Source organism: Rhinopithecus bieti, unplaced genomic scaffold (genome assembly GCF_001698545.2).
Source record: "Rhinopithecus bieti isolate Rb0 unplaced genomic scaffold, ASM169854v2 scaffold_2432, whole genome shotgun sequence".
NCBI classification, from domain to species: domain Eukaryota; kingdom Metazoa; phylum Chordata; class Mammalia; order Primates; family Cercopithecidae; genus Rhinopithecus; species Rhinopithecus bieti.
Window position 1 is genome coordinate 3969262 of NW_016804136.1, and position 21464 is coordinate 3990725.

Sequence of the window (21464 nt, forward strand, 5' to 3'; positions counted from 1 at the left end):
GCTGGAGTGTAGTGGCTGGATCTGGGCTTACTGCAACCTCCACCTCCCGGGTTCAGGTGATTCTCCTGCATCAGCCTCCTGAGTAGCTGGGATTACAGGCATGCACCACCACGCCCAGCTAATTTTTTTTAGTAGAGACGGGGTTTCACCATGTGGCCCGGCTGGTCTTGAAGTCCTGACATCAGGTAAACTGCCCGTCTCGGCCTCCCAAGGTGCTGGGATTACAGGCATGAACTACTGCACCCAGCTGCCTTTTCTTTCTTTTGTCTGACTGCACTGACTAGAGTCTCCAATACAATGTTGAATAGAAGTGGTAATAATGGGCTGGGCATGGTGGCTCATGCCTCTAATCCTAGCATTTTGGGAGGCTGTGGTGGGCAGGTTACTTGAGGCCAGGAGTTTGAGATCAGCCTGGCCAACATGGTGAAACTCTGTCGCTACTAAAAATACAAAATACAGTTGGGCATGGCAGTCCACGTCTGTAATCCCAGCTACTTAGGTGGCTAAGGCATGAGAATCGCTTGAACACAAGAGGCAGAGGTTGCAGTGAGCTGAGAATGCACCACTACACTCCAGCCTGGGCAACACAGTGAGACCCTGTCTCAAAAAAAAAAGAAAAAAAAAAAGATAGGAAAAACGAAGTGGTAAGACTGGAAATCCTTCTCTTGTTCCTGATCTTAGGGGGAAAGTCTTTTACCATTAAGTATGCTGTTAGCCATAGATAGGTTTTCTGTAGATGCCCATTATGAGGTTGAGGAACTTCCCTCTGTTCCTTATTTGCTAGAAACTTTATTTAGGATTGGATGTTGAATTTTTTTCAAATGCTTTTTTTTTGCATCTGCTGAGATAATCATATTTTTCTTTTATAGTTTGTTAACATAGTGAATTACATTGATTAATTTTCATATGTTAAACCAGTCTTTGCATTCCTGGGATGAACCCTGCTTGGTTATAATATACAATCCTTTTTACATATTATGGGATTTGATTTGCTAAAATTTTTATTGTAATTATTTTATCTGTGCTCATGAATGTTACTAGTTTATAGTTTTCTTTTAGTCTTTGGTTTTGGTATCAGGGTAATGCTGGCCTCATAGAATGAGTTGGTAAGTATACCATACCCAGCTAATTTTTGTATTTTTAGTAGAGATGTTTCCTCCATATTGGCCAGGCTGGTCTTGAACTCCGACCTCAGGTGATTCACCTGCCTCAGCCTCCCAAAGTGCTGGGATTACACGTGTGAGCCACTGCGGCCGGCCTGTTTCACGTTTCTTAGGGTAGAAGCTGAGGTCGCGGATTTGAGAACTTTCTTCTTTTCTAATACAGGTGTTAAGTGCTACAAATTTCTCTTAAGCACTGCTTTAACAGCATCCCACAAATTTTGATAGTTTTCATTTTCATTCAGTTCAAAATACCTTCTAATTTCCCTTTCAATTTCTTCGACCCACAGGTTATTTAGAACCGTGTTATTTAGTTTCCAGTTTCTTGAGGATTTAAAAAAAAATATGTTACTGATTTCTAATTTATTTCCATCTTGGTCAAAGAACATACTTGCCTTTTTTTTTACACTTACTGAAACTTTTTTTATGGCCCAGAATATGGTCTGTGTTGGTAAATGTTCCATATGTATTTGAAAAGAATTGGTATTCTGATCTCGTTGAGTCGAATGTTCTAAGTTTATCAAGTTGATAGCGATGCCCAAATCTCCTGTGTCTTTCCTGATTTTCTGCCTGTTCTATTATTGAGAAAGGGGTATTGAAACTTCCAACTATAATTATGATTTGTCTGTTCTCTTTGCAGTTCTCTTAGTTTTTGCCTTCATTTACATACATACATACATATATATATATATATATATTTTTTTTTTTTTTTTTTTGAGATGGAGTCTCACTCTGTCACCCAGGCTGGAGTGCAGTGGCACGATCTCGGCTCACTGCAAGCTCCGCCTCCCGGGTTCACGCCATTTTCCTGCCTCAGCCTCCTGAATAGCTGGGACTACAGGTGCCTGCCACTACGCCCGGCTAATTGTTTGTATTTTTAGTAGAGACGGGGTTTCACCGTGTTAGCCAGGATGGTCTCAGTCTGACCTCGTGGTCCGCCTGCCTTGGCCTCCCAAAGTGCTAGGATTACAGGCATGAGCCACCACGCCCAGCCTGTATATTTTAAAGCTCTGTTACTGGGTAGGGTACATAAACATTTAGGATTGTTATATCCTTTTGATAATGGACTCTTCTATTATGAAAAAATAATGTTCTGTGGGTTTATAACATATGTAAAAGTATGAGTAACATCATCAGAAGGGGAGAAATGGAAGATAACTTAGGCATCTTATTTTTAAGCATAGTTTTCCCTTTGTTTCTGCATTAGATGATTGACCTGAAATGTCATTCAATTTAACTTACTCTCCATCCTCACCCCCTACTTTAGTTATGAGGTAGTAGGAAGAAATGATCTGCCTCGTGGTTTTCTAGAAATATGAAAGTTGAGTCCTTAAGGCTACACAGAAGGAAAGTACCTCCCCAGGACTTCACCCTTCCCATCTGTTCAACAGGCTTCTCGTCTGTCATATCTTCTCTGTTGAAATGGCCATTGACAAAGAGGAGGAAAGGGTTTTTGTTGTGGATTGTTCAGGCACTTCCTTTGGGGTATGTGGGGGATGAGTGTTAAATTTGTGGTTTCTCACCTGCTATTCTGATAGTGGATTTGTAGGAATTCAGGCTTCATTTGGATACCCCGTTAAAGCTTGCGCCTTCATGTTCTTGTTTCTTCCTAGGAGCCAGCACCACTCTTTGACCTCGCCATGCTTGCCTTAGATAGTCCAGAGAGTGGCTGGACAGAGGAAGATGGTCCCAAAGAAGGACTTGCTGAATACATTGTTGAGTTTCTGAAGAAGAAGGCCGAGATGCTTGCAGACTATTTCTCTTTGGAAATTGATGAGGTATGACAGCCATTCTTATACTTCTGTTGTATTCTTCAAATAAAATTTCCAACCAGGTGCCGTGGCTCATGCCTGTAATCCCAGCACTTTGGGAGGCTGAGGTGGGCAGATGACTTGGGGTTAGGAGTTCGAGACCAGCTGGCCAACATGGTGAAACCCCGTCTCTACTAAAAAAATAGAAAAATTAGCTGGGCATGGTGGCATCCAAGCTGCTTGGGAGGCTGAGGCAGGAGAATCACTTAAACCCAGGAGGCAGAAGTTGCAGTGAGCCAGGATTGCACCACTGCACTCCAGCCTAGGCGACAGAGCAAGACTGCGTCTCAAAAAAAAAAACGTTCCAAGGTCAGGGCTGGGCCTCCCCTCAGAAGCAGCAAGTGACATATGTGACATCCCCTCCATTCCCTATTTACATTTCTAGGTTACATAACTGCACTATTGCCCATTCATGCCCACTCCCGTTCCCAGGGTGAAGGGCCCAGACATGGAGAGTCGAATCCCTGCAGGCCATTGTAAATGAGATTATGTCATTTGCTCCCATTTCTTCTTACTCCTTGATCTTTGGGGCTGTCCATCTTGATGTGTTCTTTGGATCATGAACAGATCCAAAGAAAAGGTTGTTCTGCTGTGCTGTGTATCAGGATGAAAAACTCTTTTTAAGTGTGTAGGTCTGCCCCCAGTGCCCAGCCCAATCAAGTAACATGGTTGCCCAGAGTGGCAGAGAGGAGGACAAGGCCTGGGAAAGCACTGGAGAAATGGGATTTGTTTAAACTATGACAGCATTATTTCTTTTCCCTTGTCCTGTCTTTTCCTGCAAGCAGGAAGGGAACCTGATTGGATTACCCCTTCTGATTGACAACTATGTGCCCCCTTTGGAGGGACTGCCTATCTTCATTCTTCGACTAGCCACTGAGGTCAGTAATCAAGCAGATACTAAGCATTTCGGTACGTGCATGTGTGCTGGAGGGAAAGGCCACATGACCACCCTTTGATATGGAATGATAAAGATGATAAGGGTGGGACAGCTGAAGGCCTGCTCTCATCCTCACTAATATTCATCCCCAGCAATATTCAGCAGTCCCATTTAGAGTTTTAACGCCTAAAATGTCATATTTAGTTTTTTAGCTTTAAGTAGTCTGTGATCTCCGTTTAGAATGAAAATTTTAAATTTGTACCTACTTTGAGGTATTGAATTCTTTGGACCAGGTGAACTGGGATGAAGAAAAGGAATGTTTTGAAAGCCTCAGTAAAGAATGCGCTATGTTCTACTCCATCCGGAAGCAGTACATATCTGAGGAGTCGACCCTCTCAGGCCAGCAGGTACAGTGGTGATGCATATTGGCACTCAAGGACTAGGACAGGCCCTCATACAATCTTTTTTTTTTTTTTTTTTTTTTTTTTTTTTGAGACGGAGTCTCGCTCTGTCACCCAGGCTGGAGTGCAGTGGCCGGATCTCAGCTCACTGCAAGCTCTGCCTCCCGGGTTCACGCCATTCTCCTGCCTCAGCTTCCCAAGTAGCTGGGACTACAGGCGCCCGCCACCTCGCCCGGCTAGTTTTTTGTATTTTTTAGTAGAGACGGGGTTTCACGGTGTTAGTCAGGATGGTCTCGATCTCCTGACCTCGTGATCCGCCCGTCTCGGCCTCCCAAAGTGCTGGGATTACAGGCTTGAGCCACTGCGCCCGGCCTAGGCCCTCATACAATCTTTAGGAAATGAAACTTGCCCATCTCTAAAATTTTGGGATTTCTTTGTACCCAACAAGGTTCAAACACAATAGTCAGCTTTTATTCATGAGTTTTACTTCCATCTGCTGATGTAGAACATACCTCCAGCATGACCTCAGAAATTGTCAAATGTGAAAGCACAAGCCATCACAGTGAGAAACAGGAGGCTGAGTTAGATTGTCTAAGGCTGGAGAGTCCATATACTCCCACTGTTAGCTCTGAAGTGTGTAGCCAGTCTTCAGATTCTGGGTCAGTCGCCCCCGTGTCTCTTAGCTTTTTGCCTTACTCTTTATCCGACCACTGCCCTGCCAGGAAAACAAGGCTCTATAACTCCTCTTACAGGTCAACTTGACCCAAAAAGGGTGCCTGGATTCCTAATGTTTCATTGTCACTTTTCCCAGTCAGATGATAATGCTTTTCAAATCAACATATATTTTGGGGGAGGTTGGAGGGGAGAGTTGAAATATTCTAAGCATCAAAGGGTAGCCCACTTTAATCAGAGTATGACCCCTGATTGCTCACAGTCATCTTCTGAGCAGTGCGAGCCAGTTTCAGATGAGGAGGCTGAAGGCCGCTCGGGCATGCTCAAGGATTCCAAGTCTGTAGGTGGGAGGGCAGAGATTTAGTCCTGTTGGCCAAAGCCTCTAGGGAGTTTCTCACTCCAGTGGAGGAGGCAACACTTACCAAACTCGGTGGAAACTATCTCATTTGATTGGGAATTTTACCTCAGGCAAAGGAAGGACAGTTAAGAAAGAATATTTTCTTACAAATGAGACAGCTAAGGCTTACAAGAAGGAGAGGAATAATGAGGCAAAATAATCCTCATTAATATTTTCATTCCTCCCCTGGGGATTAGAACTATTTTCAGACCCGATTTTAATGGTAAGTTAGGTACTTCCTACGGTTGCCATCTAAATATCAGTCAGGATCAGACATGATGTTAGCTCCTGCTACAATAAAACCATTTTCTCCCTGAATGAAAACAAAGGTTCCACAGGAGACAGTCCCACAGAGCAGTGGCTTCTTTTCCCCCCTTAAAAACCTCATGTTGGCTGGACACAGTGGCTCACACCTGTAATCCCAGCATTTTAGGAGGCTGAGGTGGGAAGATGGCTTAAGCCCTGGAGTTTGAGGCTGTATTGAGCTATGATCATGCCACTGCCCTCCAGCCTGGGTGACAGAGCAAGACCTTGTCTCTAAATAAACAACAAAAAAAATCCTCTTGTGTTCAGGCATGTGGGATCCCTGAGAGGCTGGTGCACAAGTTCCACTTCAAAAGCCCTAGATAACACCAAGTCTTTCCAGGCTCAGTGCACATCCCATCAGCCAGGACACCAGTATATGTTGGGATGCAAACAGGGAGGCTTATGACATCTAATGTGTTTTCCAGAGTGAAGTGCCTGGCTCCGTTCCAAACTCCTGGAAGTGGACTGTGGAACACATTGTTTATAAAGCCTTGCGCTCACACATTCTGCCTCCTAAACATTTCACAGAAGATGGAAATATCCTGCAACTTGCTAACCTGCCTGATCTATACAAAGTCTTTGAGAGGTGTTAAATATGGTCATTCACGCACTGTGGGATGTGTTGTTCTTTCTCTGTATTCCGATACAAAGTGTTGTATCAAAGTGTGGTATACAAAGTGTTGGTAGCACCTAAGACTTACGCTTGCCTTCTAGCTGGTAGCATTCCTTTATACATGGTGGATTAATTATAAATAAATAGTCAGATGTATCCTAACATAATTTCTTATTTAATTTTATTATTTATATATTGTGTCAGTTCAGATGCCAAAAAGAGCTCTCGAACATGTCGCAGGCTCTGACGGCGCTGACCGTGGAGAAGGCTGGATTTGATCATCTAGTGTCTTCAGTAACCAAAGCTAATTATTAAGGAAAAAAACTTGAAGAAAGAAAATAGTCCTTACTTCATCTATAATGAGTTTTTGGTTTTTGGGGTTTTTTCTTTTTTTTTTTGAGAGTGAGTCTTGCTCTGTTGCCCAGGCTGGAGTGCGGTGGCATGATCTTGGCTCACTGCAACCTCCGCTTCCCAGGTTCAAGCAATTCTCCTGCCTCAGCTTCCCAAGTAGCTGGGATTACAGGTGCCTGCCACCACGCCCAGCTACTTTCACTATGCTGGCCAAGCTGGTCTTGAACTCCTGACCTCAGGTGATCCTCCTGCCTCGGCCTCCCAAAGTGCTGAGATTACAGGCATGAGCCACCACGGCCGGCAAAAGTATGAATTTTTAAGTTAGCCCACTTTGTTAATGACTATGAGTACTAATAGCTTAAGATAAAGAAGTTTCTAGGTAATCTTTTTTGAAGGATGATGTAAAAATATAAACTTAAACTGTGAGTGACAAAATAAGCTTCCTTAATATTAGCCTACATTTAGAGAAATGGAGCATTCAGCTCGGGAAGGAAAAATGTCTATGGTTTTAAGGTTAAATCTAGATTCCAAGACTCAGTGAACAAAGTTCAGTGATAAAGAACAGACTCTCATCTTATGAAGAAATGGAGCAATTTCACTTGGAAAGACTAGGACGACAGAATGTTACAGACATATTTATTGTGCCACAAAATAGGTAAGGTCAGTTTTGAACAATAACAACTCCACAAAGTAGACCAGGACATCTCAGAAGTGAGGTTCCATGAGCCCAGGTGGGGCACAGGCTGAGTGACCTTTAGTGGAGAGGAATAGGGGGTTTTCTGAGCTTCAAGAGCTGGGCCACACAGTGTGTTGGTTCTAGCTGGGATGGAGTTCTAGAATAAACCTGCACTTTAGAACACCTTTCCACCCACCCCCAACCACACAACTTGCTACGGAAAATGTATAGGCTGAGGCACAATGGCTCATGCCTATAATCCCAATACTTTGGGAGGCTGAGGCAGGCAGATCACTTATGGTCAGGAGTTCAAGACCAGCCTGGGCAACATGGTGAAACCCTATCTCTAATAAAAATACAAAAATTAGCAGGATGTGGTGGTGGGCACTTGTAATCCCACCTACTTGGGATACTGAGGCAGGAGAATCAAGCTTGAACCTGGAAGGCAGAGGTTGCAGTGAGCCAAGATCATGCCACTACACTCCAGCATGGGTCACAGCACGAGACTGTCTCCCAAAAAAAAAAAAAAAGAGGCCAGGCACAGTGGCCCACGCCTGTAATACCAGCACTTTGGGAGGTCGAGGCGGGCGGATCACTTGAAGTCAGAAGTTCAAGACCAGCCTGGCCCACATGGCGAAACCCCGTCTCTACTAAAAATACAAAAATTAGTCGGGCGTGGTGGTGCACAATTGTAGTCCCAGCTACTCAGGAGGCTGAGGCCAGGAGAATCACTTAGAACCTGGGAGGCACGAGCGTTGCATGAGCAGATCCGTGCCACTTGCACTCCAGCCTGGGTGCACCTCGGAAGAACCCTCTGTCTCACAAAAAAAAAAAAAAACAAAAAAAAAAAAAGATTTATAGAAAATCATATCAATTCAGGAGATTCGGCATACATATTTTTCAAAATGACTAATGTACATAAACAGGCACACAACCAATCATTAGAGATTTTATTCCTTTTGTACATATCATTTCTTAACGAGTCTACTTTATCTATCTTATGTGCCTTTAGTCACTAGCATTTTCCCCAATATATTTTCTATGTAAGCACTTTAAAGATACAATAATCATTTCAATAAAACCACCTGGGTACTAAGAGCAAAAGAGAATCATAAATTCTGCAAAGTAATTGCACTTCATGATTTAAAAAAACCTCTTGGACAGGGTACCTCTAAAGATGAAACTAAATTCTTTAAAAGTTCTACATTCCAGATTGTTGTTCCTCGAGGAGACAAAAGAAGAGGGATGTGGTTGCCATGATTTGTTTTAAAGTCTCCTGTAACAAAATGAACATGTCAGTAGCCAATTGTGGTTGGCAAAAGGGTGTATTTAATAGAATCTGCAGGCAGATTTCCTATCTGCCCACCCTGCCCTACCCTCCCCCTTTGGGTTTGTTTGAGGTTTCATTCCACAAATAAGCAGCAGATAAAATACTTTACAAGGTACAGCACAGTTGTATTGAAGAAAAAAGGACCCAACTCTTACTTTAAGAGTATTAGGCCTGGACTTCCCCTGCCCCATGCAATAAAGCGAGTTTTATATACACTCCCCATATGTTTTCTAACATTTTCTTATATAAATTTAAATATTTTACCAAAAAAAGGCTTTTTTCCTCCAAACATATAAATTTGAGTGAAACATAGATTCCCCACCCAAGAACTTGTTTCTTCACTAAAATACAAATGTCTGATATTAAGGGTAAATGTCTTTTGACCACTGGAGATCACTGAAGTCTGAACTGCACCGTGGAGAAGGCACTTGTGTTTTCTGAGGTCTCCAGCAAGGATCTCAGTAAGCACTCATAGAAGTGCTGTCTGTCCTCCAGAACCTGTGCCAAGGCCTCCGAGTGCCCAGTTACTGAGGCAGCTGGGGAAAAATGTTGAGTAAACATGATTCTACAATTACGGAGATAAAAAATAAAAACAGCATGGACTGGTTCTAGCCTAGAATCAAACTACAACAAAATCCAAAGTGTTCATTCATGAAGATTCAAACTGGCTTCATTCTCTCATAAATTATAAAATACAAAGGTGGCTGTTTTAATGACAAAACTCAAAACAGTACTAAAAGGGGTCTGTGTCAATGGACAAAAGTCAGTCCCTCTAGGTAGGGCCCCAAGGAGCATCACCCAGGCTGAAGGGTGGTTTTCCTACTGCTGGGCCAAAAGTGCTGTCCTGTTGGCCTTCATCTTCTCCAGCCGCTTGGCCAGGTGGCTGTTGGTCATCTCCATCTCCTCAATCTTGTCCAGTGCTGTTCGTAACTGGAGACAGGGAGAGTGCAGTCACTACATGTGGTCAGAAACAGCATCCAGTGCTACTCTATTTTCAACTTCCTGTGAAATGAAAGCACTGCTAATTGTGATGGCCTTGCGCAGGACCCACAGCCTCATTTTTTCTGTCAGAGGTGTTAAATGATGATACTGAGGATTGTTTATTTGTTTTAATCACAGAAAGGATATATAGAAGTTGGAGAAATAGACCTGATCTGAAGCAGAAATAAAAACTATCTTTACTTATTATCTAATTGACCAAAACATAAAAGTAAATGGCAGTCACTATGTAGGTCAAAAACCAACACAAATTAGTTAAGTGACTCCACTGCTGTTTCCTTAAGTATCACATTTCTTACACAGCTAAGAATTTATTTCCAAAAGATTTTTTCTTTTTAGGAATGTATTCTCCAAGAAGCATATTAAAAGAAGTACCTCTCGTTGTAGCTTCCTTTTTTCTGCTTTCAGTTCATCTTCAACTTTCTCAGCATTCTCAGCAGCAGTTTTATATCTCAGAACCTGTCCCTCAAGCCGGCTAATCTGTAAGTATGAGAACATAGGCCTCTAGTACTAGGCACTAGAAGTTACCACTTTTGGTAGCCAAGATGGAAATACAATGTCATTATAAATGCGAAGTAATCTAACACTAACAAGTCCCCTAAGGGTGAGTCATAAGTCCTCTCAGAACTCAATTGCTATTTATAAACCAAGAAATGTCCCCAGAGAGGATTACAGCTGTAGAGTCATTTTAGGGCCAATTTCCCATGCTAAGTTTTATTATGACCATATTGTTTAAGTGCCAAAGCAGTATAGGAGGAGACTCACTAAATGGAAAAGTTCTTAGATTTTTTGGAATGTGTAAGGGATTTTGTTACAAATGATGATCTTGAATTCTACTGAAATATCTACAAAGAACAATGACAGCTATAGTTCCCTATGTTTTTAGAGAAAACAGAAGGCTAAAATGCCCCAATAAGTGCTCTCTGCTGGCTTTTCTATTTTAATACAGAACTATTGTTGATCCAACTGCAAAGGCAACCCAGGCACTCATGGGGTTGTTAGCCACTTAGATGCAGGAAGTACATTTAAACCACTTGGTACCATATAGAAGTACTTACACTTTGCTCCAAGGTGGTTATATCCTGTTCTGCTTTTGAAAGCTTAAATTTGTATTCGCTAATTTGTCTATTGGCATCTCCTAGAACAGAAGAAGACAATAAATTATCTTCACCTGTCAGAGATGACGGTATGAGCCATCAGGCAGTCGAGAGGACCATGCAGTCTTAAGATTACAAAATACAGGGCTGGGCGTGGTGGCTCACGCCTGTAATCCCAGCATTTTGGGAGGCCGAGGTGGGCGGATCACGAGGTCAAGAGATCGAGACCATCGTGGCCAACATGGTGAAACCCTGCCTCTACTAAAAATACAAAAATTAGCTGGGCGTGGTGGCACAGGCCTGTATTCCCAGCTACTCGGGAGGCTGAGGCAGGAGAGTCACTTGAACCTGGGAGGCGGAGGTTGCAGTGAGCCGAGATCGTACCACTGCACTCCAGCCTGGCGACACAGTGAGACTCCCCCCCCGCCCCCCAAAAAATTACAAAATACAAATGCACACACAACAACCATAGCATCTTCAGCAGCCCAGCTTCTGGACTATATACTACAAGATGCTCTAGCATATATGTTACAACAGTATCCCTTGCAGCAAGAGTTAGATGAAAATTCATTCTTTACCCTATGATATGTGTGAGCAGGGCTTGCAAAAGGAGCCCTGCCAATTCAGCAGCAGCCCCTACTATCCTTATGTGTAACCTTGTGGAGCCTCCATGCCCACAGTACTGGGCCCTCTAATTCCCTGAACCCGGCCCCATACCTTCCCATCTCCCAGGTTTTGCTTCTGCTATCCAATACTGTAAGGGTCCTTTTCTCCCACCTCTGACTTAAGTCTTAACCTTCAAGGACAAGCTCAATTTTCACCTCTTTCATGACTCTCCTTAGTTAATTATAACTTCTTCCCTTGCTGTATTTTATTGGCATTTTTATGACATCTGTCATGCTTTTTAAACATCGTATATGTAAGTAAGGAGAGGGGCCCTGTCTTGGCCTTCCTAAATCTACCTCTATACCTAGCCAAGTGCTCTGTACATAGTGTATGCCTAAATACATATATGTTGGAATAAATGCTGTTCAGTAACGTGATAATATGTTATGGGTAGAGCTATAAGTTACTAGATGAACATCTGACCTAGGAAGTAACTCACTTAAAATGAAAAGTTTAGAAATGATGGGAGGGGACTTTTAAAAATCCCTGCAAGAATCCAAGTTTAGCAAAAATCAGTCTCTAGCATGATTAGAGTATTAAGATTTGCAAAAGATAAACCAAATCTAACATACCACAGGAAATATTCAGATTATCTAACTTAAGAACTTTGCTACATTTCCACATGACCAAGGTTACAATTACTTATACAGTCTTCAATGTGAGAGGTTTTCTTTTCTTTTCTTTTGTGAGACGGAGTCTTGCTCTGTTGCCCAGGCTGGAGTGCAGTGGCGCGATCTTGGCTCACTGCAAGCTCTGTCTCCCGGGTTCACATCATTCTCCTGCTTCGGCCTCCTGAGTAGCTGGGACTACAGGTGCCTGCCACCACGCCTGGCTAATTTTTTGTTTTTAGTAGAGACAGGGTTTCACCTTGTTAGCCAGGATGGTCTCGATCTCCTGACCTTGTGATCTGCCCACCTCAGCCTCCTAAAGTGGTGAGAGGTTTTTCTAATTGGACAATTACTGTCACCTTAAAAGGAATAGGGTTGCCATCTCCCCAAAAGCCGTATCTGGTAGTGAAAGAGAAGTATTCCTATTTCTGAGCTCTAAAACAAGCTTCAGGATCTTATTTTTAAATTGTCATCCTCAGCAATCTATTATCCAAATATACTGCTTCCTTCTCACTCTCCAAACCACCTTTCCCTTCCTGTTTTCAAAAGTTTAAGTCTCTTATCTCAGTAATTTCATGTGTGTTTTGAAATCCCATTCCAAAACACTCACATAATAGGCAAGGCATTGTCCAGAACCGAGAGTTGCTACACTCCTGGTCTTCTGGTCCAGGGGAGCTGCTTGCTTTTGTCTTTGCCAGCTTTCCCACAGTTCTGCAAAGCTCACTTTGTTCTACACCTCCTCCCTGGGTACTTTACCTTCTGCAAATACCAGCTATACAACACCTACCTACTCTAGGAAGTATTCACACATAAATGCAAGCCCATTTCCCCTAAATCTGTTTCCTTTTAAATTTGCTGCTTCAGGACAATCTCTCAGATCTATCCCCTACCCTCTCTTTAAGACTGCTGACAGCCACTGAACTGGTTCAGGCCCACCACTGTAGTAGCTTCCTGACTAGTCAGCCTGCCTCTTCCCATGTCCTTGTTCTCATCTACCCCCAACACCAAAATGACATTCTTGAATAAAATATTCACCAGGAAATGTCACAAGTGTCCTAACTGATGTCCAACAGAAAAGATAATACCAATATCAAAAGTTAGTATTAATAAGCCTTAATCCAAAAAGTATTTTCTCTTTTTTTTTGAAGAGACAGGTTTTCACCACATTGCCCAGGCTGGTCTCGAACTTCTGAGCTCAAGCAATCCACCACCTTGGCTTCTCCAAATGCTGGGATTATGGGCATGGGTGACCACGCCTGGCCCCAGGAAGTCTTTTCTTGGCAGCCCATCTCAGAAGGTTTACATGAAAAGTCCATGGAATAAACAAAATTTTAATACTAGTCATCAGAAAAGTCACTATTCTTATTGGAAAAATACAAATCTCCTCTGTCCCAGAATTACACATAATCACTAACAAAGGGTAACTACAAATTCCTGCTGAAATCTTCCTACTGTGGGAATTAGTGTGACTACAGTGATCATTTTATTATGAGGTCAAAAGTAGAAAGTGAGAAAAACCGGAATAATCTGGGTAAAATGAATAGACTTTATTTTGTGGACTTATTTTAAATTTCATCTAATAAAGATAAACTTAGATTAACAAAAATACTTCTAGGAAAATTCTGAAACTGTGCAATTTGGTGTGAAGTAGTTCCAAGTAGATTCCTCCAATTATCCAAGATAAATTCCAGAGGAAAAACTTTAATGGGGAAGGGTGCTTACTGTACGGGAGCCTAAAGATGACACATGGGTATAGAAAAGGACAGTGCCAGGTTGTCAAAAGGCATTTCACTATGTGAAAAAAGTTCCTAGAAATCACTTTACCCAGAAAGGAACATTATCCCCTGAAGCACACAGGCTAGTGGAGCCTCTATTCAGCTATCTTACTGACTAGGACGGTTTTTTTGGACTAGCCAAGGACTAACCAATCTTTGTAGCATAGCTCTTCTTAAGAAAAGTGTATTACGGCCGGGCACGGTGGCTTACGCCTGTAATCCCAGCACTCTGGGAAGCTGAGGCAGGTGGATCACCTGAGGCCAGGAGTTCGAGACCAGCCTGGTAAATATGGCGAAACTGTGTCTCTGCTAAAAACATAAAAAATTAGCCAGGCACCAGGTGGCAGGTGCCTGTAATCCCAGCTACTCCAGAGGCTGAGGAAGGAGAATTACTAGAACCCAGGAGGCAGAGGCTGCAGTGAACTGAGATTGTGCCACTGCACTCCAACCTGGGTGACAGAGCAAGACTCCCGTCTCAAAAAAAAAAAGAAAAGAAAGAAAAGTACTACAAGACACCAGCAACCTGCTGACAAACCCACCCCTGGGACATAGTCTATATACGACTGGGACTGACCTGTCCCCTGGTACCTACTCTGCATTTCAATGAACTGCAAGTCTGAGCCATTCTGCAGTCCTGCCAGGTCACCCACTGTGGCGTCATTCCTGGAGCACTTCTGTCGTTCCTCCTCTAACTGAAGCTTCAGTTTTCTAATCTGAAATGAAAATAAAGGTTCATCAGCAAGATCCAATCTCTCAAATGAAACCGATGCTTATTCTGTGGTCACATCATAGAACAAAGCAGACCCTTACCATATCAGCCACATTCATTCAAAACCTATTTTCTTGAGTGCCTAATAGGAGACACCCATTGTCCTAGGTGCTAAAGATAAGCTATGAACAAACATCGAAAAGAGCAAGCCTCAGGACCAGGTGTCCCAATAAAAAATAGCCAGATTTTAAATTTGTGTCTGCTTTATGGAACAGTACATCTTTGGGGTATTTTTTGTTACTTTTGTTTAAAATGGAAAATTCCAGCCAGGCACAGTGGCATGTACCTATATATCCGGCTACTTGGGAGGCTGAGGCATGAGGATCACATGAGCCCAGGAGTTCGAGACCAACCTGGGAAACATAAGTGAGACCTCATCTCTAAAAAAATAAAAATATAAACAGTTAACTGATAGGGTATATTCAAGGGATTATTTCTTAAAATGGAAGATTCCATGAGCAGTTTTTTGTTGTTTACTTTTAGACATAGGTTAAATTTTCTTAGAAAACTTTCTGTATATAAAAATAATTGGGGCCAGGAGTGGTGGCTCACGCCTGTAATCCCAGGACTTCGGGAAGCCAAGGCGGGCGGATCACGAGGTCAAGAGTTCGAGACCATCCTGGCCAACATGGTGAAACCCCGTCTCTACTAAAAATACAAAAATTAGCTGGGCATGGTGGTTCATGCCTTTAGTCCCACCTACTCAGGAGGCTGAGGCAGGAGAATCACTTGAACCTGGGAGGTGGAGGTTGCAGTGAACTGAGATTGTACCACTCTGCACTGCAGCCTGGTGACAGAGTGAGGCTCTGTCAATAATAATAATAATAAGATATATAGAGATGACTCCCCGGCTGTCCTTAACTCCATCAACAGGGGTCAAAGGGAAGCCTCTGCACTAAGATTAAGTTTGCCACTCCCCAATGGGAAAAGGGTAAGCTCTATATTGGGACTAACTATACTTCCCAGACACCTCTGCCCTTTCAACACACAGGATCACCGTCATTAGCTGCCTTGAGAGAACCAGGACTGATTTCATTGTCTCCATCATTCCTATTTATGTGCATCTCGCAAAGGGTCATATTCTTCCTCTGCACTCTTCCTCACAAGGGTCTGTAGGACCACTAACCTTCATCTCCTAACCTTTCCCAATGCCTGAAACTTTCCCACTGTGCCCTCTAGAATTAACAGTCCATCATCAGCAAATGCCCTCTGTCCTCAGTCTTTTCTCTGAGCAGATGAGAACCCTCTCCCTTAAGAATCCTGCTGCTTCTGCAGCTCTCTCAAACACTGTTTGTTTTGTTTTGTTTTGTTTGTTTGAGACAGGGTCTTGCTCTGTGGCCGAGACTGGAGTGCAGTGGTGTGATCTCAGCTCACTGCAACCTCCGCCTCCTGGATTCAAGCGATTCTCCTGCCTCAGCCTCCCAAGTAGCTGGGATTCCAGGTGCATGCCACCACACCTGACTAATTTTTGTTATTCTTAGTAGGTGGGGTTTCATCATGTTGGCCAGGCTGGTCTTGAACTCCTGACCTCAAGTCATCCGCCCACCTCGGCCTCCCCAAATGCTGGGATTACAGACATGAGCCACCATGCCCGGCCCTTCTTTTTGGTACTTCCACGGCCTCCTACTACTGAACCTAGAGATGGAATAGGTGTCCTCTTGCTTTCCTTGCTGGTATTTTCCCTACATCTTCCCTAAAAGTCCCAGGTCTTAATCTCATCTCTTCAAATTATATACACTAACTACTTATCATTGCCAAAATCCCATTCCTTCATCACCATTTATTAAATAGCTCCCAACTTGCACTCCCTCTAGACTATTCCTGTCTTAATTTCTGGCAATTTCAATGTATATCTAAGTAGAGGATCTCCCTGACAAATGATCTCTCAATTTCTGGTACACCTCCTCATATGGTGAAATGTATTCCCCAGTGCTGAAGGTGGGGCCTGGTAGGAGGTATCTGGGTCATGGGGCAGATCCCTCATGAATGGCTTTGCACCGTTCCCTTGGTGATGAGTGAGTTCTCGCTCTGGTAGTTCACACAAGATCTGGTTGTTTAAGAGTGTACATCACCTCCCCACTCACTCACTCTGGCTTCCTCTCTTGACATATGACGTGCCTGCTCCCCCTTCACCTTCTGCCGTGATTAGAAGTTTCCTGAGGCTGACTGGGCACGGTGGCTCATGCCTGTAATCCCCGCACTTTGGGAGGCCGAGGTGGGTGGATCACCTAAGGTCAGGAGTTCAAGACCAGCCTGGCCTGAGGCCTCAGGAAAATGAGCTCAGAAGCTGAGCAGATGCTGACACCATGCTTCCTGTACAGCTTGCAGAACTACAGCCAATTAAACCTCTTTTCTTTTACTTTTTTTTTTTTTGTTTTGAGACAAAGTCTCACTCTGCCACCCAAGGCTGGAATGTAGTGGTGCAATCTTGGCTCACTGCAGCCTCCACCTCCCTTCTGCCTCAGCCTCCCAAGTAGCTGGGACTACAGGCACCTACCACCATGCCCGGCAAATTTTTGTATATTTTTAGTAGCATTGGGGTTTCACCACGTTGGCCAGGCTGGTCTCAACTCCTGACCTCAACCACCTGCCTCAGCCTCCAAAAGTGCTGGGATTACAGGCATGAGCTGCCACGCCCAGTCAAACCTCTTTTCTTTAAAAATTACCCAGCCTCAGGTATTCCTTTATAGCAAAGCAAAAAATGGACTAACCCACCTGCCTTCCAAGGATCTTGCCATCTATCCCTTCTTGCCCTCAGCTACTTACTCCCACAATCATATACTAGATCTTATCATTAGACAGTTGTAATCCCTACACAATTTAGTTCCATGTATCCTCTCTCTAACCACCATTCCTCATCTTTCTAGGTGTTTCTCTCTAGACCCGAATTCCAACAACCCTTCAACCACACTGGTACCACTAATCTACAGATTACATCACCTTTCTACTGTACCTTGATGTGTTCCTGAATATCTCCCGAATCCTCTTCATCCAGTTTAATTTCAAGGTCCATCATTATAATCATTTTCTTACATACTCCCTCACCTCTTCTGCCCCATTAATACTGTCCTGGTAAAATCTAGCTCTCTACCCACTCCATGCCTGCCCCTATGCAGCTGTAAGTAGCCAGAGAAACACATATAATAAATGCATTCACACAAACCTTCTAACATATCATATAATACTGTTTATTGTCTGATGTCTTCCTACTAGAATGTCCCTCAGGCAGGAATTTTTTTCTAAACTAACGTATTCACTGAAATATCCCAGTGCCTAGAATAGTGCATGTTAAATAGTAGAATCTCACTCAACATTTGTTGAATGACTGAATAAGAGTTCCAAAATAGAGAATACAGAATATGGGAGGGGAAAAAAATGAGTAACAAAATCATTCAAGAAATCTTCCCAGAATTAAAAGTATGGGAGCACCTAGAATTGACAGGGGCCCAGCATCACATATGAAAACTTCAAATCACATTGCTATCTTCAAATTACACCAGAACACTAGAGAGAAAGAGAATAGGATACAACCTTCTACAAAGAGGAGAAAAATAGATCACAAATCAGAAAAAATCAGAACTCAAAATGTTCATGAAAACTCAACAGCCATACTTGAAGTCACAGCACAATGAAGAAATGTCTTTTTAAAAAATCTTAAGGAGAACAATGGCAACTCAGGATTCTCTGCCTAGCCAAACTATTTAATCAAGTAAGAGGGTAGAATGAAGACATCTTCAGGCCTGCAAGGTCATGAAAAATTAACAATCCACAAACCCTCTTCTCAGGAAGCTACTGAAAGATGTACCAAAATAAGAAAATAAATAAGGAGAAAGACATGAGATACTGGAAAAAGGGAACCCAACCTAAATCATATGCAAAGAAAATCCCCAGATGCCAATGAAGGGTGACCACATCTATGTACCAAGAGAGCAAGCCATTAGTTTAGAAAGGGACAAGTCAGATGCACCAAGATTCGACAAACTGGAACTGAAAGAATGCCAGATGGATCTGAAAATACTGAGTGGGTTTAATCTACTGTTGGAGATTCTGTGGCTAAATTGATGATAGAAAACCAAGCAAATACAAAGAAAAACCATAACATTAACTTAGAGGAAACTAATAGTTCCAAGGGAGATGATCCTAGAATGCAACCTGGCTCCACTGTGAGTAGTGTTTAGAGGGTCCTAATGACACAAGCAGACTGGAATTATACTGTTCCTTTATTAGGAGGATTTGGGAGTGGAAAATATGTATGTGTGTGGCAGGGACAAAGGATGAAAAACAGCTAAACCTTCATCTTCCATAAAAGGATGTCAATATAGAATGCCTGAAGCAGAACAATCAAGACACAATGCAGGTATGTTACACAGAGGTACAAGGACAGTACACAAGAATCAGCTAAAAGCATTTAACAGAAATGGTCAGGGGTGAGGACAGAGGAGCCAGGCCAGGGGATTGCTGTGTTCATAACAAGCTTTGTAGAAAACCATATGACTCCTTAAACTATGTGTCCTTAAAAAAATGTTTTAAGAACAGAAAATAACAAAGAGGTAAAATATGAATTATCTATCCTTCAAATCTCCCTTGAGTACTGATGTCTGAAATAAGCATATTTCTTTTTAATGAACATTTCAATTAGCTAGTATTTTACCATGTAACTTTGTTAAAATTATTTTGCACTCCATTAAGAATGCCTTTACCTGTGACAGTAGTTCTTCCTTCTCTCCAGCAAGTTTTCGTAGCCTTACATCTAAAACAAATGAAAAAGATCGTAAATATGATGATGTAGTATATAAACAAAAAATTTTCAAACTCATAAACAGCTAATATTATCTGATAAATTATATTACTTACAGCTCTGAATATCTAAAGAAATAAAGGTGTTAATAGCATTACGGAAAAGTTCTTAACTTTCTAAAACGTATTTCCACACAACTGATACTTATCAGGGCACCAAATGCAACATTTGTTCCCCACAGCAGTGATTTGCCACTTAAAGACAAACTGAAGTACAAAGGAGGTCATTTCCTTGTTTCAAGCTTTCACTAGTAGACAACTCAAATGTCAAGTGTGCTCCCAAAGGCTGAGCCCTTAGCGGGAGAGATCCAAGTATGTGAAAGAAGATGGGGTAAGAGCAGGACTGGGCAAAGGAAGCTGGAGGAGAGAAAAGAGAGGAGCACAATGCTGGAAAAAGCGAAGTCCCCAAAAGCTAGTAGGGAGGGAAGGGGACCCACTCCAAGATGTGGGCAGCTGGGCCAGGTGTGGTGGTTCACGCCTGTAATTCCAGCACTTTGGGAGGCCTAGTTGGGTGGATCACTTGAGATCAGGAGTTTAAGACCAGCCTAGCCAAAATCGTGAAACCATGTCTCCACTTAACCGGGCGTGGTGGCAGGCGCCTGTAATCCCAGCTACTCAGGAAGCCACCTGAACCTGGGAGATAAGAGGTTGCACATTGCAGTGAGCTGAGATCGCGCCACTGTAATCCTGCCTAGGCGACCAAGTGAGACTCTGTCTCAAAAAAAAAAAAAGATGTGGGCATCCATGGTGGATCTGTGGCTTGGTAGCAGCATCAGGGTTCACTCCTGGCCTCTGGAGATTTGACTCTTCCCAAGCCTGCATTAAAATAGGCCCCTTCAGCTGAGGAGACACCGTTGTTCACTTAAAAAAGCAGCTGACACCTGACTGACCACTACCCTCTGTAAACGATGAGGGTCACAGCCAAATACAGATTTTGGTTTCTTCTGCACCTTTCAAGCAGGTCTGCCTGCTGGGACCTGCAGACGAGGGAAAAAACAGCAGGGAAACACCCTGGGCTGCCTATAGCCAGACTCTCGTTCCATTCTCCAGATCTCTCTTGCTCACCCAGCATCTTGCTTTATTCAAAGGGCCTTACAATCACATTTCTGGAATGCTCCACATTAGGGAATGTGCTTACTAACTTTTAAAATGTTTTTCAGTTTGCTTTACACTTATATCTCTCACTCCTCTAAGAAGCTTACACATATATAAAACAAGATGAAAATGAAAAAAGATTGTTTTTTAAAAAATAAAAGTGAGCTAATGATACAGTATCTATCTGTGCCATTTTTCTTCCTCTAGAGTAGATTTCTTAGTGGGGTCAATAGATGGGCGACTTTGGTTTCTTGGAGAGAGGTGTCAGCAACTTTGTTGTTTCCTGGAGAGAAGTGTCAGATTCTCAAAGGGTTAAATTTAAGAGGTTTAGACTTTAAGAGTCTGGGAAGCCCTGCTCTGAAAGTCATACTTCTCTCCTATCTGTCTTTTTGGTCATCTGTTTCTTGGCTTAAGAAATGTGGTGGAAAAGAGGTACAGAACCCTGGGGTAAGTAGTGGAACATAAAATCAGATGTTCTAAGGATGAGAAACTTATAACACACTTGAGAAGTCTCCTGCTAGCCTACTGCTCCCCTAGCACAGGTATACTAGACTATCTCTTTGCAGAAAAGTTTGTAGTTAAGTAAAAAACAATGCGTATAGGCCCATAGTACTTCCATCCACGGGCCTTACAGTTACACTTATTGCCTTACAATGACACAGATGCTGGTTTCCCAAGGTCAAGGACGTCTGAAGAAAATGGGCCAATGTGCCCAGATTCTTCTGGTTAAGGGTCTACTTGAGTCTCAGACAGCCCTTATGCTGTTTTTGTTTTCCAAGCTGGGATATGAAAAAGCAGAAAACCCAATAGGGTAACATTAATCCAAGTCAACATAGCAACCAGTATCTTACCTAATGGCCCTTCTCCTGCTGACTCCAAGACCTGAGCAGCTTCCTGAGACACAACGGTGATGGCTCCAGCCACTGGTTCATGACTGACATCACCATTGGGAGTGCCATCGGGGATTATAACTAAGCCATGTTTCTGCAGGGGGGGAAAACCCACCATCACAAAAGGCCCGTATGCAAACAGTAAGCTCTGTGAGGTAACTCTGCAACAATACA

At 42.9% G+C, this 21464-nt stretch overlaps 2 protein-coding genes across 2 annotated transcripts in view; one reads left to right on the forward strand and one right to left on the reverse strand.

The window, feature by feature from the left end:
- MLH1 (mutL homolog 1) overlaps positions 1-6404 on the forward strand; it is a 55597-nt gene extending 49193 nt beyond the window's left edge. The window contains 4 exon segments of the mRNA XM_017866575.1: positions 2774-2938; positions 3757-3849; positions 4142-4255; positions 6050-6404. Of these exon segments, the coding sequence (XP_017722064.1) occupies positions 2774-2938; positions 3757-3849; positions 4142-4255; positions 6050-6217 (540 nt within the window). The 3' untranslated portion in view covers positions 6218-6404.
- A 2166-nt stretch (positions 6405-8570) lies between these two features.
- Positions 8571-21464, reverse strand: part of LRRFIP2 (LRR binding FLII interacting protein 2) — a 135152-nt gene continuing 122258 nt past the window's right edge. Inside the window, exons 23-28 of the mRNA XM_017865726.1 lie at positions 21252-21384; positions 19209-19258; positions 14332-14452; positions 10652-10731; positions 9969-10073; positions 8571-9524 (exon numbers count right to left, since the gene is read on the reverse strand). Coding sequence (XP_017721215.1) covers positions 9414-9524; positions 9969-10073; positions 10652-10731; positions 14332-14452; positions 19209-19258; positions 21252-21384 — 600 coding nt within the window. The 3' untranslated portion in view covers positions 8571-9413. The remainder of the gene's footprint in view (positions 9525-9968; positions 10074-10651; positions 10732-14331; positions 14453-19208; positions 19259-21251; positions 21385-21464) is intronic.